The following is a 22,241-nucleotide window of genomic DNA, read 5'->3' on the forward strand; positions in this document are numbered from 1 at the left end:
CGTTTTTGAACCATACTAACTATAATAAACTGTATTATACTGTATATATTGCAGTATCTACAACTTTGTTAATGAATGCAACAGCACACTGTAGTATTAACTAGCATGAACTTTAATGAATTGAAGTATATTTACACACACGCACATTAATAGCAATTAAAAATAACACTAGGCGTTTCAGTTTCTTACAGATCATACCGGTTTTTGTTATTATAACCTGCATCATATCTATCTATCCATCTATCTATTTACATGTTTGTGTATAGTGATTTGACAAGATTTGAGATAAAATATCTGGAAAAAAAAAATTAACAATAACATCTAGGTTGAAATGTTTTATTCTCCACCATTTTCGATCAAGATTCGAATGTAAAATTTAGAAAAAGTTAAAATAATAATTGCATAAATTAAAGTTTTAACAAAAATTATTAAAAAAAATGTATTGATTAGTATTCCTGATCTACATATATTTTCTTGTCCTGAATGTAATTATTATATTGTTTTATCACTATCTCGGAATAAAACTTTCACTTTTAAGCTTTGACTTTTATTACAGATGTTTTGAAACAAATGTGTAAAACAAAGATGTTTATTATTTGCATTAAAATGTTTTTAAATAAATAAATACAACAAAAAAAAACTAATGGGGTGTATTTATTTATTTTTATTTTATTTATTTTTCATTATTAACTTAATTCTGCACTATGGTTCAAATGCTTAAACGTAAAAGTTGTTCCCTAAAATACAATATATAATGTATATTACAAATTATATGACAAAAAATATAACATTGGGCCCTATGAAGTAATTTTATAGTTTTTGAGTGATTTATAATAAATAAATAAATAAAGATTATTAATATTAATGAATTCTATGATTTCACTGACAAGATTTGAGACAAAATATCTAAAAAATTCAAATAAAATAGAATCTAGTTGGAAATATTTTAATCTGCACCATTTTCAATCCAAATTAAAATGTCTTAAAATGTTAAAATGTTTTTATGCCAAAAATGTGATACATTTATTAGCAGGATGCAAAGCACTGGAAAACATTCAATATTTATCACAATTTGTCTGTCTTAACTAAAACAATTGCAAAAAAAAAAAAAAAAAAAACTGAACAGCTTAAATAAATATAAATTAAAAATTGAGCCCAATAGCTCAAAAGTGTTAAATTACTAAAATTACAAGCCAGATATCAAAGACTTAAGCAGAAAAACGTAAAATAAAAATGGATAAATCATAAACAATAAAAACCATAGGCAACATTTGAATGAATAATAAACCAGTAGACTGTACAAACAAAACTAAAATAACACTGAACACAACACTGAAGTAGAAAGAAATGCATCTGTAGTCTAAGATAACGTCGAATTCTTCAAATTCAAGGATGAGAACTGCAATCTCAGATCCTGAGCCATAAAGCTAAACCCACTCCCCCACAATCCTCAGCAGATTACTCTTCCTCTGAAGTCAACTGAACGTCTCGGGACTGCTTTCTTTCACACAGTCCTATCAGAATGCTGAAAGACTCTTCCAACGGCTGTCCTGCATTGGCTGGAGTGGAGCCAGGACAGATGAACAAAATCAAACTATCGGTGATCGACAGGCTTGTGTCATTCCCTCAAGAGAAAGAGGCTGTGAGATGAAGGAATGTGGCCAGAACTGAAGAAGTTTAACCCAGCAGGACACAAACTACAGATGCTGCATACGGTTCTGAGTGATTTTTAGCATGGTGCTATGTGATTGGGTTTATTTATTAGCCACTATCAAAAGACAATTCCCACGTGTGAGGCTACTATAATGTCCACATTACAACAGACAAACGTTTCACATTTACACTTTGGTGAAAAAAATAATTCGAGAAATCAATTCTGCATCGTTTCTGATATTTTAATAACGCATTGCTATTTTCCCTTCGAATCGATTCAAATTTAATTTTTTTAACAGCAGATGGTGCTCTAGCCTAGTTTTTAACAGTAAACGGGGCTCTAGGCTTGTTTTTATAATAACTTTTTTCAGAGGTTTTCACCTTTAATGGATAGGACAGTAGAGACCGTTGACAGGAAAGAGAGAGAGGGGAAGCATAGGCATAGGGCCACGAGGCGGGAATTGAACTAGGGTCACTGTGAGCACCGGAGTGCATGTATTGACACACTAACCTCTACACCACTGGCGCCGACAGTCAGAAAACATGAGGGGATTATAAAGCAAAAGTAAATTGACACAAACAGGTGAACATGACAAACTAATAATGAGTTAACTAGGAGGGTGGGACTAGACAATAGACGGGAGAGCGCATGACACAGAGACAAGACAAGCCATGCGCTCACATAAAACAGGACAAGAACATGCAGCCAATGAGAGTACTCATTAACCGCATGTTCATGACAACACAAGCGAAACACTGAAGCACACGACAAAAGCTTTGACAACAGACGCAAGACACGAGCACACGATGAATGAAAACACTCACCGTGCGCTCACACACGCAGCGTGCATGCTTCATCCCAGCGCCGACCAAAACCGAACCCAACTAGACTGAGACGCTGGGAATGAAACATCACGCTGCAGAAAGACGAAAACACAAACCAGAGTACAAGAGCGCGTGTCCGAGGCACGCAAAGTCAGCGCGGCCGCATCAAGCGGGAGTGCGCACACTCTGCGTACACCCACGATGGCGCGCGCACACACAGAGACAGAAACAAGTGCTCGACCCAAGAAAACTCGAGCCGAGCACAACAGGACTATACATGACTAGTGTCCGGATTCTGCCACCAAAACAAGGATTTACATGACCAGAGTGGCAGACCCCTGACAGTGTTGCTTTTTTGCTCTGACAATGTAGCTGTTTTCTATGGTTCTGTTTACTTTGTTATTAGCGCAGCAGCACAGGTGTGCTGTGTGTAGTGTTAAGCAGGAAAAAACTGTACTGTATTATTTATCAAAGATTTTTTGTGATATAAAATGTTGTGCAACAGTTTTAAGCAGGGGAAAACCTGTACTGTATTTTATTTATCAAAGATTTTGTGCAGCTGTGTTTGAATAATATTTTGCTCAAAAACTGTTTAATAAAGTTTTAATAAAGGCTTTAACTCTCAAGTAATCAATTATGGGCAAATACGAATATATATTGTATACCGTCATTCGTCCTAAAAATACAGGGATATGATTTTTTACCCATATGTCCCAGCGCTAATAGTCATCGTTTTCAAAGATTCTTAAATTGAGTGTTGACAAAGAAATAATAACAGTGGCGTTTCCAAAAAAACATTCAGTTTTCAGTCCCCAAAACCCCAAATTTATTAAAAATTTAAATCATAAATTAATTTACTATGTCACCCCTTATATTTCAACTAGTAAGTATGTGTATACATAAAATACTACATTTTATAATCCACATTTCACGGATGACAATCTAAGCCATCTTATTGCTATTGTGTTTTAGTGGTTTCCATTGGATTTGGAGCAGTTGAAGGTGATCAAGCATCTGTCCGCACACCTTGACGTCCAGCAAGCATGTTCAGGGGAGAATATGGGCTAATCCATGATTAGCAGAAACAGTCAAACTGCTGACCTAATCCCTGTTGTTGAGGTCGTAGTCCTGTTAGTGGAACAAGTCAAAGACACCCTTACGGAGAAGACAAGAACATCTCCATCGTCTCAATGACACAATCGCGGCGCCTTTACTTAACAATGCAGAAACAGGACGATTAGATGAACAGGCCAGCCTTCAGGGCAAGTCTGACTTTGAAAACCAACTAATTAGCTCAATGAAAAAATGAGCTAAAGCAGCAACGCACATTGACTTAAGATCAAAACTGTGTACATTTATTCAGCCTGTGCATGCATATTATTTTAATTAGCCAAGATGCTCTTATATGCAACCGCTAATAAGTCATGAAACCTGTTTTTCACGCACAAAGGGTTGTAGCCCTAATATGTGAGGGGTGTCTGAGACCTTCTGGCTTGTGATACAGTGGGGTAAGGACGACGTCGGGTCTTGCTGGCACATATTCAGAACAGAAGGAGGTCAATCTGAAGTAGAGCAGAAGAAATAAGAGCGTGTTGCTGAAATCCCTTCAAGCTCAGAGCAACAGCAACTCTTCAGGAACGACTTCAAAAACAACCAAACCCGACAGAAAAACAACCGGCTCTCCCAGGATATGCTGGAAAATGGCTTGAAATGCTGTTTTTCATGCACTGTATGCATTGTTAATGATCTACACTGTAAAACATTTTAGCTATTTTGAGTTTTGTTTTTTGGCAGCTGGGGTGCTGGAAAAAAACGTAAAACATTCATTCATTTATTTTCTTGTCGGCTTAGTCCCTTTATTAGTCCCTTTATTAATCCGGGATCGCCACAGCAGAATGAACCGACAACTTATCGAGCATGTTTATGCAGCGGATGCTCTTCCAACCGCAACCCATCTCTGGGAAACATCCGCACACACTCATACACTACGGACAATTTAGCCTACCTAATTCACCTGTACTGCATGTCTTTGAACTGTGGGGGAAACTGGAGCACCCGAAGGGAAACCCATGCGAATGCAGGGAGAACATGCAAACTCCACACAGATACGCCAACTGAGCCGAGGCTTGAATCAGCGACCATCTTGCTGTGAGTCGACAGCACTACCTACTGCGCCACAGCGATGCCAACCATAAAATAACTGGCGTTAAATTACAGAAATTTACTGTAAAGTAACAGGCGTTAAATTACAGAAATTTACCATAAAATAAAAGATGCTAAATGGCATAAATTTACTGTAAAGTAACAGGCGTTAAATTACAGAAATTTACCATAAAATACGCTAAATTACATAAATTTACAGTAAAATATCAGACGTTAAACTACTGAAATTTACCATAAAATAACAGACGTTACATTACAGAAATTTACCGTAAAGTAACAGACGTTAAATTACAGAAATTTACCATAAAATAACAGACGTTAAATTACAGAAATTTACCGGAAATTCAAATTTGAACTAAATTTCTGTAATTTAATATCTGCAATTTTACAGTAAATTTCCGTAATTTAATGCCCTATATTTTACCTTTTTTTAACAACAAACGTAAAATAACAGATTTTTTTACATCGTTCTGTAGCGTTACGTAGCGTTCTCTTAAAGTATAGCTCGTAGAATGGTATAAAAAAAAATAAAGTAATGCTTTCAAAAGATTAATCCCAGTAAATCGCATCCAAAATAAAAGCTTATATTTACACGAGTTGCATATGTGTGCTGTGCATGTTTATTTTGTAAATATTTTGACTCTGGATTGCCCATTTGTTTGCCCCTGTATTGACCATTGCTTGCCTGACCATCTCTGTTTAATAAACCTGTGTTTGGATTCGCACCTCCCTTGTGAGCGTCTGCTTCACATTACACCTAAAGTTAGTAATTTTGTTTTATGTATTTTTTATTTTCTCCTTTTTTTAGTTTATATTTCTGTTCATGGTGGCTGTGTTTTTTATTTGTAAAATGTAAAAAATAAAAATAGATAAAATTTCTGTACCGATCGCTACCGAATTCGATACTTTTGACAACTATAGTATATACACAAATACAAACATGCATGTTTATTTGAGAAAATGCATGTTTATTTAATTGTTTGACAGCACCAAAATAAAGCCTTTTGGTGAGCTTTCATTGGCAGATATATTTACTTGATGACAATTACAGTCTGTATTTAGATCAACAGTTACATAAGACACCTGTAGAATGCATTTAATCTGCTGAAAATAACCCTGTAGCGGGATTTAAATGATCTGTAATCACAGATTAAAGAGGTCATCGTCTAAAATTGGATTCAAACAAGGGAAACAACTTCAGTCGAAATCATCTTAGCCCAGGACAACCAAGTTAATGACCAACAAATATAAACATTATATATTTATAGATTCATTTATACATAATTGAATGTACACATTTTATTTTAATACTTGATGGTTATATAATGTATAATTTACATACTATAAATTATATCATTCAACAACTTATTATAAATTCATAAGATTATATATTATTAATTTTCATATTTTGCATTTTATTCTATAATTTAAGCTATAAATAAATTTTTTTCCTGGCGATGCGGTGGCTCAGTGGGTACTGCTGTCGCCTTACAGCAAGAAGGTCGCTGGTTTGAGCTTCGGCTGGGCCAGTTGGCACTTCTGTGTAGGTTTCCCCTGGGTGCTCTGGTTTCCCCCACAGTCCAAATACATGCGGTACAGGTGAATTGGGTAGGCTAAATTGTCCAGTGTATGAGTGTGAGTGTGTATGAATATTTCCCAGTGATTGGTGCAGCTGGAAGGGCAATCGCTGCGTAAAACATATGCTGGACAAGTTGGCGATTCATTGCGCTGTGGCGACCCCAGCTTAATAAAGAAAATTAATGAATGAATAAAAATAATAATGGTGACGCAGTGGCGCAGTAAATAGTGCTGTCGCCTCACAGCAAGAAGGTCTCTGGATCGAGCCTCGACCGGGTCAGTTGGCGATTATGTTAGCATTTATGTGTGGAGTTTGCATGTTCTCTGTGTGTTCGCGTGAGTTTCCTCCAGGTTTACCCCACAGTCCAAAGACATGCAGTACAGGAGAATTGCGTAAGCTTAATTGTTCGTAGTGTATGAGTGTGTGTGGATGTTTCCCAGAGATGGGTTGCGGCTTAAAGGCCATCCGCTGCGAAAAAAGGTGCTGGATAAGTTGGCGGTTCATTTCGCTGTGGCGAAACAGGATTAATAATGGGACTAAGCCGAAAAGAAAATTAATGAATGAATAATAATAATAATATATATCCATAACAATAATAACATATAATATAAGTAACATAAATTCTATTACTTTATAATTAAACAATAAACAATATTTGTACCGTAAATAAAATATTTTATAACTGATAAATGACATACTGATCAGATCATATAGTAACTTATTTATTTACTTTATTTAATTTTTTACTATATATAATGTAAATGACAATATTTATAGGTACATTATATATTTAGTAATATATATTTTATTAGCAATTTCTTAATTAATGCATACTATTATTTATACCACATGTAATTTAGATCATTTACAATACATTACATAACAATAAATATTATATGAAGACATTATATGTTTATTACTTCAAATTCAACTAAATATAATTTAATCAATTACAGTTTCTTACAATATTTTATAATTGATACATCTTGGTATAAAGGGAACAATTGGTATATCATTTATACAGTTGAAGTCAGAATCATTTGCCCCCTTTGAATTTATTTTTCTTTTCTAATATAAGTCTTTTTTGTTTTATTTAGGCTAGAATAAAAAAGCAGTTTTTATTTTTTTTAAAACCATTTTAAGGTCAAAATTTTTAGCACCCTTAAGCAGTCCATTTTATTGATAGTCTACAGATCAAACCATCGTTATACAATAACTTGCCTAATTATCCTAACCTGCCTGGTTAGCCTAATTAACCTAGTAAGGGGTTTAATGTCCCTTTAAGCTGTATAGAAGTGTCTTGAAAAATATCTAATCAAATATTCTGTACTGTCATCATGGCAAAGATAAAATAAATCAGTTATTAGAAATGAGTTATTCAAACTATTATGTTTAGAAATGTGTTGAAAAAAAATCTTCTCTCCGTCAAACAGAAATTGGAAAAGAAAAGAAAAACAGGGGTGCTAATAATTCTGACTTCAACTGTATATATATATATATATATACGCACACACACACACACACACACACACACAATTTTTTATTACTTTATAAAATTTTAGATGGTCAATATAATCTATATTTACATATATTTTAATAAAAATCTATTCCAGTTATTTAATCAGTCATAAACTCATATAAAAGCTAGCCAGCTGTATAACTCAATAAAACCACACCTAAAAATAAAGCATGCTCAAACATTAAAATTAAACTCAAACATTATCACATTTACTCTCAATGCATGGATGCATTACTACAGTGTAAAACCCAAAAAGTTCAGGTAACTCAAACCATTTGAGTAAACCAATTGTTAAAACCATTTAATTTCAAAACTAATCATAATGAGTACTGTGAACTTAATCCATTTGAGTAAATGAAGCAATCTGAGCACAGTAAAACCCAATAAATGAAGAGAACTCAAACCAACTGAGTACTGTAAAACCCAAGAAGTTAAGTCAACTCAAACCATTTGAGTAAATCGATTGCCACAAACCATTAGTTAAAAAAAAACAAATCTATACGAGTACTGTGAACTTACTCCATTTAAGCTGACATAATGAGGTATTTAATTAACTCATTACCTTCAACACTGAGTTCAAAACTCTTTTCAAATAAGTAGACTTAACTTTCAGTCAATATTGAGTTAACTACACTCATTTCATTTGATAAAGTTGACTATTGGGCTTTACAATAGCTTTGAATGTTTGGTCTTCTTCGTACGTTGAAATCAAACATACCACAGCTGACCTTTAGGGTTTAATGAAATCTCTATAATTGTGCTCTTCATAAGTCATAAGAGTCTCCGCTGGAGTGACGGAGATCTCACATGATCATGAGAAACCGCCATACATCAAGCAGCTGTTGGTCTCCAATCATGTTGACCCAATTGATCGGTCTCAGTGAAAGGAGCCAGTGTGACAGAGAGGCATCAGTAACAATGAGAACATTCTGCAAAAAAGCGCTGGAGACGCCACACATGTGAATCATAAACTGAACTTCAGCCGCGGGTCACAGCAACAGGACCAGATTCCCCACAATATGCCTCATACGCATAAACAGCAGCTCCATTCATAACTAAAGCAATGACACTCAAAGTCACAAGGACATCCATTTCCTTCAATATTAAAGGATTTAAGAAAAAGATGCAATGACAGAACTATTCATCTCATGGCTCACTGCAGTCTTCAATTTGGTCAAACAAAAATTTTAATGTATTAATTGATTTTTAATTTAGTTTTAAAAGTTAGTGTTTTAAAAGATCAAAAAAAAAAGATCAGACTCATGTATATATATATATATATATATATATATATATATATATATATATATATTAGGGGTGTCACGATTTCGATTTTTAATCGATCGAAATTTATGCTCAATTTCGATTATCGAATCAAAAAATAGAATCGTCGATGCTGCCACGCCCCCATGTCACGTCAGCTTGGCTTGCCAAGCGGGAAAAAAACAGGCTTGTTGAAGTGCTTGTTAAACTGCAGAAGCAGGAGACCCATCGACAGAACTTAAACCCTCTCCTCTTTCAATGAAGTCGCCGGTGTGTAAGCATTTTGGAGTTATGTTGACAACGTTCGTGTTGTCGACAAAAAACACAGTTTTGCAAGCTCTGCTATGTACGTATTACATACGGTTCGTCCGATAGACAACACCAGCATCGCGATCCTCCGCCCGCCCCCGTTGCAAATCTGCTCGCGAAAAGTACACACTCAGGCCGTTTACACTGTCTTTGTTTTTAAATGGCATTTTAGAACGACAACGATTTGACATCCACAGTGGCGTGTAGCATTTCTGAGCAGCCCTCCTTCCTCTCTACCTCTGAAAATGCACATCACGTGACCACACAGACACAGACGCACACACAGCTATATGAGCTTGAGACAGCAGGTCTAGGCAGTCAGAGGACTGCTTCAATCTTTCACTCACTTGTACTTAGTCATTTTAGCGAACACCTCAGATACTGTTGGCTGGTTCCTGTTGGTTGTGCCTCTTTTTTACCGACGCCATTATAACGACACAGATCACTGCCTATTCACGAGTCCCGCAGAAAAAGTGATTGACAGGTGGTAATTATGTGTGTATCTTGCCTTTATTCATTTACTGTATAATTTGTTTATGGGTAAAACAAAGACCATGCAGGTCAGGTAGTTTAAACGGTAGGCTACAAATAATTAATTGGTCATTAATTAATTAATTATTCATAATCGAAAATCGAATCGAATCGTGCCTTTAGAATCGAAAATGTAATCGAATCGAGAATTTGGAGGATCGTGACACCCTTAATAATTAGCTTATAATGAACTTTTAATATTATACTATAATTATTATATTTCATTATTAATATTAAAATAATGGAATTAATGCACTCTCCTGTTCTCTGATTGATTACTTCAAACTCGATGCAAAAACAGCCTCATGATGGCGTCTAAAACTAGTACACGTCAGTCAGTTTGTGTGAACTATTTAATATATCTGCATAGTTATCCAAATTAATATCCTGTGATTGTTTTATAACAGACGCGCCCATTCAGGATGATCTAGCGAGGTTCAATGTTGTTCTTCCATAGAATGTAAAATAAACTTCAGACATGCTCTGGCGGAGTTGTTTGTGTTAATTTTCATAGAATAAAGGTTTACATGAGCATTTTAGAGAAAATATCAGACAGGTGGGCCTTTAAAATCGATAGGAGAAAGAAGTGGGCCCTGAAGTGAAGGGTTGAGAACTTCTGCTGTAGACAATCAAAAAATACAGCTTAAAGAGCCTAATAATTTTGACCTTAAAATGTTTTTTTTAATATTAATAATAAAAAATATAAAAAATAATAAAAAATTATATATATATATATATATATATATATATATATATATATATATATATATTTTATTAATTTGTATATTTTTTTATTTTAATATGATTTTTTTATCATTTAAAAACATTTCATATTTATTTTTCATAATAATTATCAATAAAATTATTCTTAATTATCATAATTATTTTACTACTACTACTATTGTTAATATTAAATATTTTTAAAAATATTACTATTAATTATATTTTATAAAATATCAATTGTTTAAATAATTAATTGATATTTTATCAAATATACTTAAATAGTAATATGTTTAGTATTTAATAATAATAATAATAGTAGTAGTAGTAGTAGTAGTAGTAGTAAAATAATTATGATAAATTAAGAAGAATATTATAATTATCTTATATAATAGCTTTCATTTACAATTTCAAAAACTATTTAGAATAATACAAAAACAATATTAACAAATTCTAATATTAAATTATTCTGAATAATTCAATAACAAATATAAATGTCCAACCTCTATCTACATCCTTGCAGTTTCCACTAAATGCTTTATGTTGGAATTATAAAATAATTTAGTAAAAGAATGATAATTAAAGCTCTGTTTGGATCATAGCTCTCCTTAAATGCAGTCCTATAAAGACGGTTTCAGTGGCCACTGACAAATATAGTTGCAGTGACCTACCATAATCATCTGAGGTAAGAAACGGCCTGCATAGCACTCAATGAAACTGTAAAATAACTTAAAAACATCACAGGATGGAGCTTCTCTCTCTCCAAAAAAAAAAAAAAAAAAACAGCAATCCGTTCTGCCAGTGAGTCGTTACGTAAGGCACTTTATTGATTTAAACATCAAGCTTAGCACCCAAACAACACCAGCTAGACAGTAAAAAGACAGTAGATACGTTTAAAATGAAACTGGAATTGAAAGCTCTGAAGTTAGTAACTTCTGGAAAGTGTTGCAGTGGGGGTTGGGAATGACGGTAACAGCAGTTTTGAGTAAGAAATTATAAATAAGTTTTGCACAGGTGGCTACAATCTGCTCTACACTCCAAATCTTTTCACTTACGTCATGGTTTGGTCATTCAACAATATGTGCGGCCATTATGGAGATGTAAAAAGGTGGTTATCTACTTCCAAATATGTTGTTTTGCCTATTTATTCAATCTAAATCATGAAGAAATATGTGTCAGCTGTTAAATCATATATGGAATACTTTATAAACAGGACAATAGACAACATTCTGACAACTGTTTTATTTGTTGTAACTTCCCATTCATTCATTTTCCTTCGGCTTAGTCTCTATTTTTTAGGAGTCACCACAGCGAAATAAAACTATTTAGGCATTTGTTTTATGCAGCGGATGCCCTTCCAGTCACAACCCAGTATTGGAAAACACCCATACACACTCATACACAACAAACAATTTAGTTTATTCAATTCACCTTAAGCAAATTTGTAGCGCACCTTTAGTCTTTGGACTGTGGGGGAAACCGGAGCACCTGAAGGAAACTCACGCTAACACAGGGAGAACATGCAAACTCCCCACAGAAATGCCAACTGACCCAGCCGGGACACGAACCAGTGACCTGAGGTGACAGTGCCAACCACTGAACCACAGTGTCGCCAACTTTTAACAGTTTTACAAAAAAAAAAAAATTCTGGTCCGACTGGTTATTACAGTTGAAAACTTATAATAATTGCTAATTGTGTTTTTTTTATGTTTTTTTTAACCCTATTCATATAACATGTTTGTTAAGTAAATCCCGTTTTGTCATTTAGCATATTTTTTCAGCACAACAGTGAAGTTGCATGTTAATTTGCTATGCGAGGAAAGCGTAATGACTAATTTTTGGCATGCTGATTTATGTGAAATTGTGAATATAAGTTTATAGTCACCTTGTAATTTAGAAAATATTGTATTTTTTTCCTTTGAGTAAGTTAGTCTAGCTCCGGGTCAGCATCACTGCTGCAGATGCGTCTCTCAAAGTCTTATAAACACACCACATGACAATAAATGATTATTAAGCTGAGCAAATAAAGTCTCTTGGCTGTAACTATACAAGGCATTTACAATATTAGCAAACTGATAGTACCAGTCGTCTTATTATATGCTTACATTTTTACATGGTTTAAAAAAGTATATTTAATATATGCTAAACATTACATTAATATATGCTTAACATTACAAGCTAGCAGCAGTGCTGTACTGTAGGATACTCCAACGTAAACACATCGCGTTGCTACTAATTACTCAAATAATCATGCTTACTACGTCTGCTTAATGACTAAATGTAAATGTACTGATTTGAAAATTGACAAATATAAAAGAAAAACGACTCCTTTTATCGTTTTCGCGTCAGCTTTCGGCCTTATCGGGTTCATTCCATTTCACTAACACAAATTAACCAAATAGTATCGGGAAACTTGTGGCCTTGATATGCTGACAGGCTGGAGTTTGTGTAGTTCCTATAAATGCAATAATATACCATGATGATAATAAATTACACCAGAGCTAGCAAGCGATTCTGCTATATGCTACTTCAATGTGAACAGTGCGCGCCTGTCAAATGAATCCCCAATCAGACATTATCGGGGTGGTCAAAAAAAAAACGGATTTTCAGGAAGGGGGAAAAACAGACACATTTTCTATAATATTTGTGCCCTTGCGCACAAATGATTCTACCTTTTTTTTTTAAATAGATTTTAAACTTCAATGTAAAGTTTCACAAACTAATTTCGAGAGGAGCATGTGATATGATTGACTGCAGCTGGTTACCCATCTACAATCATTAGTTAGCCAATCAGATTATTCCAAACTCACTATAAGTAGCCTAGCTAGAACTACTCCCTTACCTTTGTTTTCCGTAGAAACCCTCCATCCACCCCTTCTCCTCCTTTCCTCCTTTACAGCGGGGAGCTCTCGAGAACTACCTGATCTCGTACTCCCCTTACATGCTCTATCGGTCAGGCGGGAGCCCTGGGCTCAACTTTCTCCAAGCTCAGGGTTCTCTCCCGGGACAGCATGTCAAACCTGCTAACATTTGTGAAACAATATCTAAATGTGAACTCTTGAAATGCTCTTTAAAAGGCCATGAAACCTCAGCAGGGTTTTCACACCTCTAGTTTGAAAAAAGTTAGGAAAGTGAGTGAGTCCAGCTCTGTTTAGGTTGGAGTGTCAGGGGAAGGAAAAAGGGAAGGTTGTGCATAAAAATGGGGGTTTCCGTTTGGGCATGTGCTAATTTTCACAGAGGCAAAACAATTACAGACGCAGGGGAGAGAGACAGTGACTGTGTTTACATAGACATCAGTAATCGAATTATTAATTTGTCGACTGTAACTGCAGTTCGGCACTATAATTTAGGAACATTTCATGTATGCCCCCCGTGAAAAACGAGATGTAGTTTTAATTGAATGTTTAATGCTGCATGGCGAATGGCAGAAAAAAAACTCTGCATTTCTCGGCAACGCAGATGTACTCGGTAGGCAGTGTGAATAAACAAACAAAGCACACTGATCACACACTTACCAAATCTGTAGAGACAAGACAATCAACACAAACTGGAGCCGCCGCGTCTTTTTTAAAAGGAGATGGGCAAATCCGGATTCCACCATTTCCAGATGTAAAATGCTCTCGGGTAAAAAAATGTTCCTTACAAACGTATGTCGCATGTTAGCAGACCACTTTAATCCACACGTGAGTCCAGCTGCACTCTCATAGCGGAGAATTGAAAACAAAACCTTCGTTGCAGCACATTTTTAAACGCAACACTGATGACCCATGTCTTCAAACGATTCTTCTTCTTCCACTTGTTTTAATTACGGTTGGCAACACAACATGGCGTCACTCTCTGCCTTCTGAACACTGTAACAGGTAAAAACTTTCTTCGAAGCTATCATGCATATTAATGAGGTTGCACCTCATTCACAATAGAGCGAGCTGATTGGTTTAAACCAAGTCTATTTCTTAAATAATTGCTGAAAGCTCTAGGATAACACGTTGTACTCTCTGGTACAGACATCCAGTCTGGAATACACACAGGGATCTAATCGGCGTGACGAAGCTTCAAAATTTCTTTTCAAACCGGAAGAATGAATTTGCTCGAAATAACGCAAAAACAAGCAGTTTCACTTTTTAGTGAACTATATGCTTCCTAATAGTGTTTTTAGCAGCGTGGGACACATACTGTATATGACTGTCAACATCTCAAAAAATGTGTTTTAGTTTCGTAACCCTTTAAAATCATCATAGGCCTCAGCTCTCTGCAATATCTCTGCCTATCATACGGCTGTGCAATTTTCAAACTTCAGTTTCGATTTTGACACCTAACGATTCAGAAAAAACATTAATAGAGATAAAATGATATAGCGTCATATGAACATACAGAGTTAAGAATGAAACCGCATGTGAAAACAAACAGAACTGCAGGGCTCTTAAAGCGACAGTACACTAATTCTGCTGCTGAGTGTTTTTATCATTATTAATCAAGCAACAACAAAAGGCAAGGACTAAATCACTCACTGCTCTTGACTGGAGGACTTTAATAAGAATCAAATCAAGTTTAATTCTTATAGTGAAGATGCCTAAAGCAGAGTTTGTTTCATTGGTATATTTTTATTCTGTTGTATTTATTTCCTTTCCATAATTGAGAACTTTTAGTTAGTTTGGTAATGTCCCATCTGACTGGTTAGAATAAGATAAATGCATGCAGCACACAAAAGCTTGGAAAGCATGAAATGATTGCACTTCTCTGCATTATGGATACTGCATATACTCATTACTTTATCACATTAACAATGATTCTTCAAAATATATTGTAAATCCAAACCACTATAAGTTTTAGACTGTAGTGGAAAAGCCAACCGACCTAAGCAAAACCTAACTGAATGGAGTCAAAGCCATAGCATCCTGCAGTGGAAGAGCAGCTTTGGTGGCCTTCAATTCATAGAGACTGGACGAGTCTCTGTCCAAAGCGAAAGGTCTGTGTGCGTTGCCAAAGGCTGGCAGGGACAGAATTGCTCCAAATGACAGGGATGGGTAATTTTAAGGAGTCTGTGTGGTTGTATGAACTGTGTGAAGAGTCAGTGTGAGAAACTAGCCATGCGGAGGTAATGCGCAGCAGGCACCAACAAGTGAAGGAAGGAGATTGTATTATACGTTGTAGGTAAGAAAGAAAAAAAAACGTTCTGGGATGTTACATAACAGCTTTTACCTCCATAGAAGAGCCAATATTATAATACTCATCTCCATGATATTAATCAAGCCAAAACGAAAATGTATAGTCCAAAAATGTGGGGTCAATAAGTTCTTTCTTACTGAAAACTGCTATTTTTATTCAGCAGAGACCCAGTTCACTATCCAAAAGCTATAGACATTTATAATGTTACATAAGATTTGTATATTTAATATAAATACATTTCATTTTTGTTAATGGTGAATAATCAGCATATTATACTGATTTCATACGACACTGAAGACTCAGCAGACACTTCAGCAGAACTTTCTGCTATGCAATCAAAATAATATTGTTTTCATTTATTTTACAATATATAACTGATTTTAAATAATAATAATGTTTCACATTATTTCACAGTGTTATATTTACTCTTTGTTCACTTTTTAAAAATAAATTCACAAACTTTAGAAAAACCAATATTCTTTTAATCTTATTTTCAAACATTACAGTAATGAATGATAAAAAATCGTTTACAAGCATCCAGAATTATCAAAGATCAAACTTTTTTTCTTGCACTTATTTATTTTTGAAAGATGTTGCAATGTTTTTAAAAATATATTTTATTTACAAATTGTTTTCCAAATTTTAAAATACATTATATTTTGCACTGCACAAGACAAACCTTTACAAATTGAACAGAAATATTCTGAAAGTTCTGAAATATAAAAAAAAAGATATACTAAGAACATATATATATATATATCACATTTATATATATATATATATATATATATATATATATCAGATATATCATAAGCAATAAGACAATATTACCAAGGTCAGCAATGTCTAACGAGCATGGCAATGTTGATTATAACATTGAATTATCAAGCGATAATCAATATTATTGGGGAAAAAGCAAATATGATAAAGTTATCATCCAGTATATGTACTGTAAGTTATTTAGATGATATTAATTTATCATTTATTTTTAATAATTATTTTTAATTGCCTAGTAAAAACACTACACTTACTTTTCTTAAAAATGAAAAAATCTAAGAATAAAATAAACAAATAAATAAAAGTTAAGAAAAAAAATAATATATATATATACACACACACACACACACACACACACACACACACACACACACATATATATACATACACACACACACACACACATATATACATACACACATATATACATACACACACACACACACACACACACACACACACACACACACACACACACACACACACACATATATATATATATATATATATATATATATATATATATATATATATATATACACACACATACACACACACCTTACCAAAACCTCATTTGACAGCCCACCTATACTGTACACCCTTCACTCAAGGAAATCAGGAAAGCAGTCTAAAGCAGACAAAGAGATGGATTGGTCTACTCCTGAGCCTTTACCCCCCCAACTACTAATGCATTTTAAGCTACATTCATAATCGACACCTCAAATCATGTGGCTTCTTGAGAAGAGGAATATTTGACAATCCAGTTTCTTAATAAACATTAGAAAGTTCCTGGAAATACCTCAAGAGATTGAGGAGGTCTGACTCACAGAGCAGATGGCATCCATTAAGGTGCTGCTTCCCAGTCTGGAAGTCTTTGATTTGGTGCAGGGATTATATACGCCGCCTGCTCACACACACACACACACACACACATACATACACTCTCACTCCAACGCATTTTACTAACACACACAAACGCTCACGTGGGGAGTAATTGGAGCTGGTGCTGAGGAGGGGATGTGGGTGTGCAGGAATGCTGGTTTATTTGTCTAACCTCTGGATCTCAGTGCTTTACCACAGTCACAGCCAGAGTCCGTGCGTGGGACAGTGGGAATTCTTTAGATCCCATGTTCCACCATAGCATTCAAAGCATCATACCTCCTTCCTCTCAGAATATTTTGTCAAGAGAGCCACAAGATGCTAGAGGAATTTTCTCAAGCATTTATGTGCACACTGTTATCGTTTTAACCTTGAGACATTCTATACAGAGAGTATTATGTCAACCAACATGCATGCAACTATATACAGTCAAAGTCAAAATGATTAAGATTTCTATTTTAAACATTTCCCAAATGATGTTTAACAGAGCAAGGAATTTTTCACAGTATTTCCTGTAATATTCTTTCTTCTAGAAAAAAATGCTTTTGTTTTATTTCGGCTAGAATAAAAGCAGTTTAATTGTTTTAAAATTATTTTAAGGTCAATATTATTAGCAATATTTTTTTTATTGACTACAAAACAAACCATAGTTATGCAATGTTTTGCCTAATTACCATAATTGACCAAGTTAAGCCTTTAAGTGTCACTTTAAGCAGTATAGAAGTGTCTTAAAAAAGATCTAGTCAAATATTGTTTACTGTCATCATGGCAAAAATAAAATAAATAATTTATTAAAATTAATTATTAAAACCGTTTAGAAATGTGCTGAAGAAAACTTCCCTCCGTTAAACAGAAATTGTGGAAAAATATAGAAGCATTCAAATTCAAGAGGAGGGTTAATAATTCTGGCTTCAACTGTAAATAATTAAATAAAAAAATATACAAATAGATTTTATTCAGCAATGATGCATTAAATTATTATATATATGCGCTTGGGTGGTAATTCAGTAATATGGTTTACTGTGGGATCTTAAAATAGCAATGGTATCAGTTTCAATACTGAAGTACCGACATAAAAAACAATGCATTTACAAAGGAGTAAGAAAATCGAAATCAATCGAAACTCATGCTCAATTTCGATTATCGTTAAAAAAAATGGAATCGTCGATGCTGCCACGCCCCAATGTCACGTCAGCTTGGCTTGCCATGCAGGAAAAAAAACCCGCTTGTTGAAGTGCTTGTTGAACTATAGACGCAGGAGACCCGTCGACAGAACTTAAACCCTCTCCTCCTTTAATGAAGTCGCTGGTGTGGAAGTATTTTGGATTTCCAGTGAGTTATGTTGACAACGTTTGTGTTGTCGACCAAAAAAAAAAAAAAAGTTTGCAAGCTCTGCTATAGGGTTGGGCTGATAGCGATCTGATCGCGATCCTCCGTCCTGCCCCCGTTGCGAATACGCTCACGAAAAATACACACTCAGGCCCTGTTTACACTAATAGATTGTAGTTTTTAAATGGCGTTTTAGAACGACAACATTCCACATCCACACTGGAGTTTTGCATTTCTGAGCAGCCCTCCCCTAAAACTCCGGTTTTAGGCATTTAATTAGCGTGCTAGAACCGCGCTACGAAATCCCAAGTAGAACCCATCCCACAGCTACGGTGATACCCTCCATGTACAATAATGTGAAGGATAAATTTATTGAGGGTCTTAGCAGTGCACATTCATTTTCTTGTTGGCTTAGTCCCTTTATTAATCCGGGGAATGAACCGCCAACTTATCCAGCACGTTTTTACGCAGCGGATGCCCTTCCAGCTGCAACCCATCTCTGGGAAACATCCACACACTGATTCCTAAACACACTCATACACTACGGACAATTTAGCCTACACAATTCACCTGTACCACATGTCTTTGGACAGTGGGGAAAACCGGAGTACCCGAAGGAAACCCACGCGAACGCAGGGAGAAACATGCAAACTTCAAACAGAAACTCCAAATGAGCCGAGCCGAGATTCGAACCAGCGACCTTCTTGATCTGAGACGCGTCTCCAACATTATTAATAAAAATAGCAAATGTTCTTTAAATCAGCATATTAGAATAATTTCTGAAGGATGGCACTGATGACTGGAGCAAATCAAATGAAGTGCATGATTTTTAAAAGCTATTTTCACTCGTAATAATCTTTCACAATAATGTGTGCAATATTACAGTCTAATCATATTGTTGTAATATTATTATGACATACTGTAATAATTATTATTTATTTAAAAATTTGCAATGAGGCAGTATTTCAGTCACTTTCCAAAAAAAAATTACACGTATAAAGTATTTTTGTCAAACTTAATATAACCAGTATATCCTCATATTTTCTAGCCTTAAATTGCTTGTTGTATTTTTCATTCTAAACCAACTGCTAAATGAAAATTCTGTCAATGCAAATGTCAAAACTGCACAATCCCTTACATTAATCGTATTCTGTATTATGCACTTTTTTTATATGCCGCATTTACAGTATTTGAATGACTGAAGCATATAGTCAACTACGCTAATAACTAGCATCACCCGTTTTTAAATAACCAATTCATAAACAGTACTCGGAAATGTCACCTCTTCTTTAAACCAAAGACAATGAAGCATCGTCTCAATAAAAAGCATGAGGAAACTACCATGAAGAAGTGCTGTGCATGATTCAACCTTAAGCACCCATGTAATAACAGTCAACCCCTCAAAAAACATGAGTGCAGGATATGAGGCATTAGTCCTGAAAAATCATGGTGAATCATGGAAAATCAATGTCTGCTGGGCACTGTGGATAGCGGGCAGGACATCCCTCGGTCAATGTGGAGTAAACTACAAGCTGCATAACACCAATAAATCATCCTAATAGTGTAAATCCTGACCATTAACATGCTCGCTATGAGCTCAACACTACCAAACAATCAAACACTCACAGTTAGAACACAGCCAAAGCCTTGTGACAATATGTAGGCTATAGAGATTTCACAGATTTCCCCAAAGTTAGCTTATACTTGAGGTTATACTAATATCTTACAAAAAAATTAAGAAATTAAAAAATTAAAAGAAAATGAAAAATAAATCTCATGTTGCACCAGAATGATGTTGGAAGGTAGAAGGAATTAGTAAAGATGATTTGATTTTAGTGTATTCCTTGTACACTGATTAATGTGATTAAAGCAATAGTTCACCCAAAACTGCAAGTCTTGTCATCATTAATCATCTTTAGCTTGTTACAAACCTGCCTAGGTTTATAAATAAAAAAATAAGATACTTTGAAAAATGTTGGAAATCGGTAACCATTGACTTTTCCTACAAGGGAAGTCAGTTGGTTACAGGTTTCTGTCATTCTTTAAAATACCTTTTTTTGTCTTCAAGAGGGAAAAATAAATCTCTTAAAGGTTTAAAACCACTTCAAAATTAGGTAATCGAGGGTACATTTACATTTTAGGGTGAACTATAACGCTACTTTTAAATATAAGTCCCATACTTCAGTGGTGCTTTCTGTAATTTCTGCAGATTAAATACTGAAGTCACTATTCATTTTCATGAGATTATAGAACATCTGAGACAAACATGATTTAATAGGTTGTATAATAATTAAAAAAATCATATAATATCTCTTTTAAGTAATAAACATTGAAGTTGATGACAGTTTTATCAAGAACACACTGGCAAACTAACAGAGTTTAACCACGAATACTAGAAACAAATAACACACGACCCCCACAAAAGCTTATTCAAAATGCACTGGTAAATAATAACCAAAAATATTAATAATACAGCAGAACTGTTCATCTCAATTACATAAATTATGAATATTCACTATATGATGGGTTCGTCCAGTTCTTAGCCTACTTCAGGCACTGACAGAATTAACGTTAACCAAATCATATCGCAGCACTTGATCACCCACGAAAATGGAGATATTAAACAATATACCTGTATATAACCAAAGACTTTTTACTGGAAATGTACAAAAAGCAATATATTATCCTATTCACTCGAGAAGCTGAAGTGGGAACCAAAGATTTAAGCCTACCGAAAGCGGGGCGAATCTTTGATGCAGTCCTCAAAATCCACCGTCATCCTGGACGATTTATTTCCAACGCTTAAAACTGAAATTTCATCGCCGTCAGTGTAAATAAGAGTGTAAATGTGAGATATCCCGCCAACTACAGTGTCCTCTTCACTCCACAGGCAGAGAGTGAATAAAGTGAGCTCAAACACACGCTCCTAATGCTGGAGTTAGGGACCGTCGACACCTTCTCTACTGTGATGAAAAACGAACAGAACCGCGAACCTCTAGCCTAGCCACATGAAGCCCAGCTATCAATGAATGTATTTGTTTTAGTATTTTTATTCTTTCATTATTTCTTGTATATATTGTATGATGGATGTTTTGTTTCTGAATTTATATACCTATGTTTTATTAAAATGTTTTACCTGTTGTGCTGTTACAGAAGTGGTTGTACCAGAAATTAATTAACTGGAAGGTATAAAGGGAACGGAAGAGCATTGTGGTGTGGATGTCAGGGTGAACATCGGCATGAGAGATAATTTGCTCAGCTAGTTGTCAAACAGAGAACTGAAGAGATTCTACAACATCTATGATTCTGTGAGGATAGCAATTTCCTTGTGTACCAAACGACTGTTTGCTGCACTGTGTTTACTAAATACAGTGTTAGCAATAATATCTGGATGCAGATTTATGATGTAAGCTGAAATTGCATTACTCAGCGATGCAATCTCAGACACAATGCACTCAATAGAGTTAGTAACTTCACTGTGACGGGTAGGGTTAGGGGTTAGGTGAGCGCATTAAAAAGCACTAGATG

The 22,241-nt window shown here is 34.8% G+C and overlaps 1 protein-coding gene across 2 annotated transcripts in view; it reads right to left on the reverse strand.

Moving 5' to 3' along the window:
* Positions 1 to 21,612, reverse strand: part of acap3a (ArfGAP with coiled-coil, ankyrin repeat and PH domains 3a) — a 162,377-nt gene extending 140,765 nt beyond the window's left edge. For both annotated transcript variants that reach the window (XM_073939299.1, XM_073939298.1), the window contains exon 1: positions 21,446 to 21,612. In XM_073939299.1, coding sequence (XP_073795400.1) covers positions 21,446 to 21,492 — 47 coding nt within the window. In that variant the 5' untranslated portion in view covers positions 21,493 to 21,612. The remainder of the gene's footprint in view (positions 1 to 21,445) is intronic.
* Between the last annotated feature and the right edge of the window lie 629 nt (positions 21,613 to 22,241).

This window comes from Danio rerio, chromosome 23, assembly GCF_049306965.1.
Source record: "Danio rerio strain Tuebingen ecotype United States chromosome 23, GRCz12tu, whole genome shotgun sequence".
NCBI lineage: Eukaryota > Metazoa > Chordata > Actinopteri > Cypriniformes > Danionidae > Danio > Danio rerio.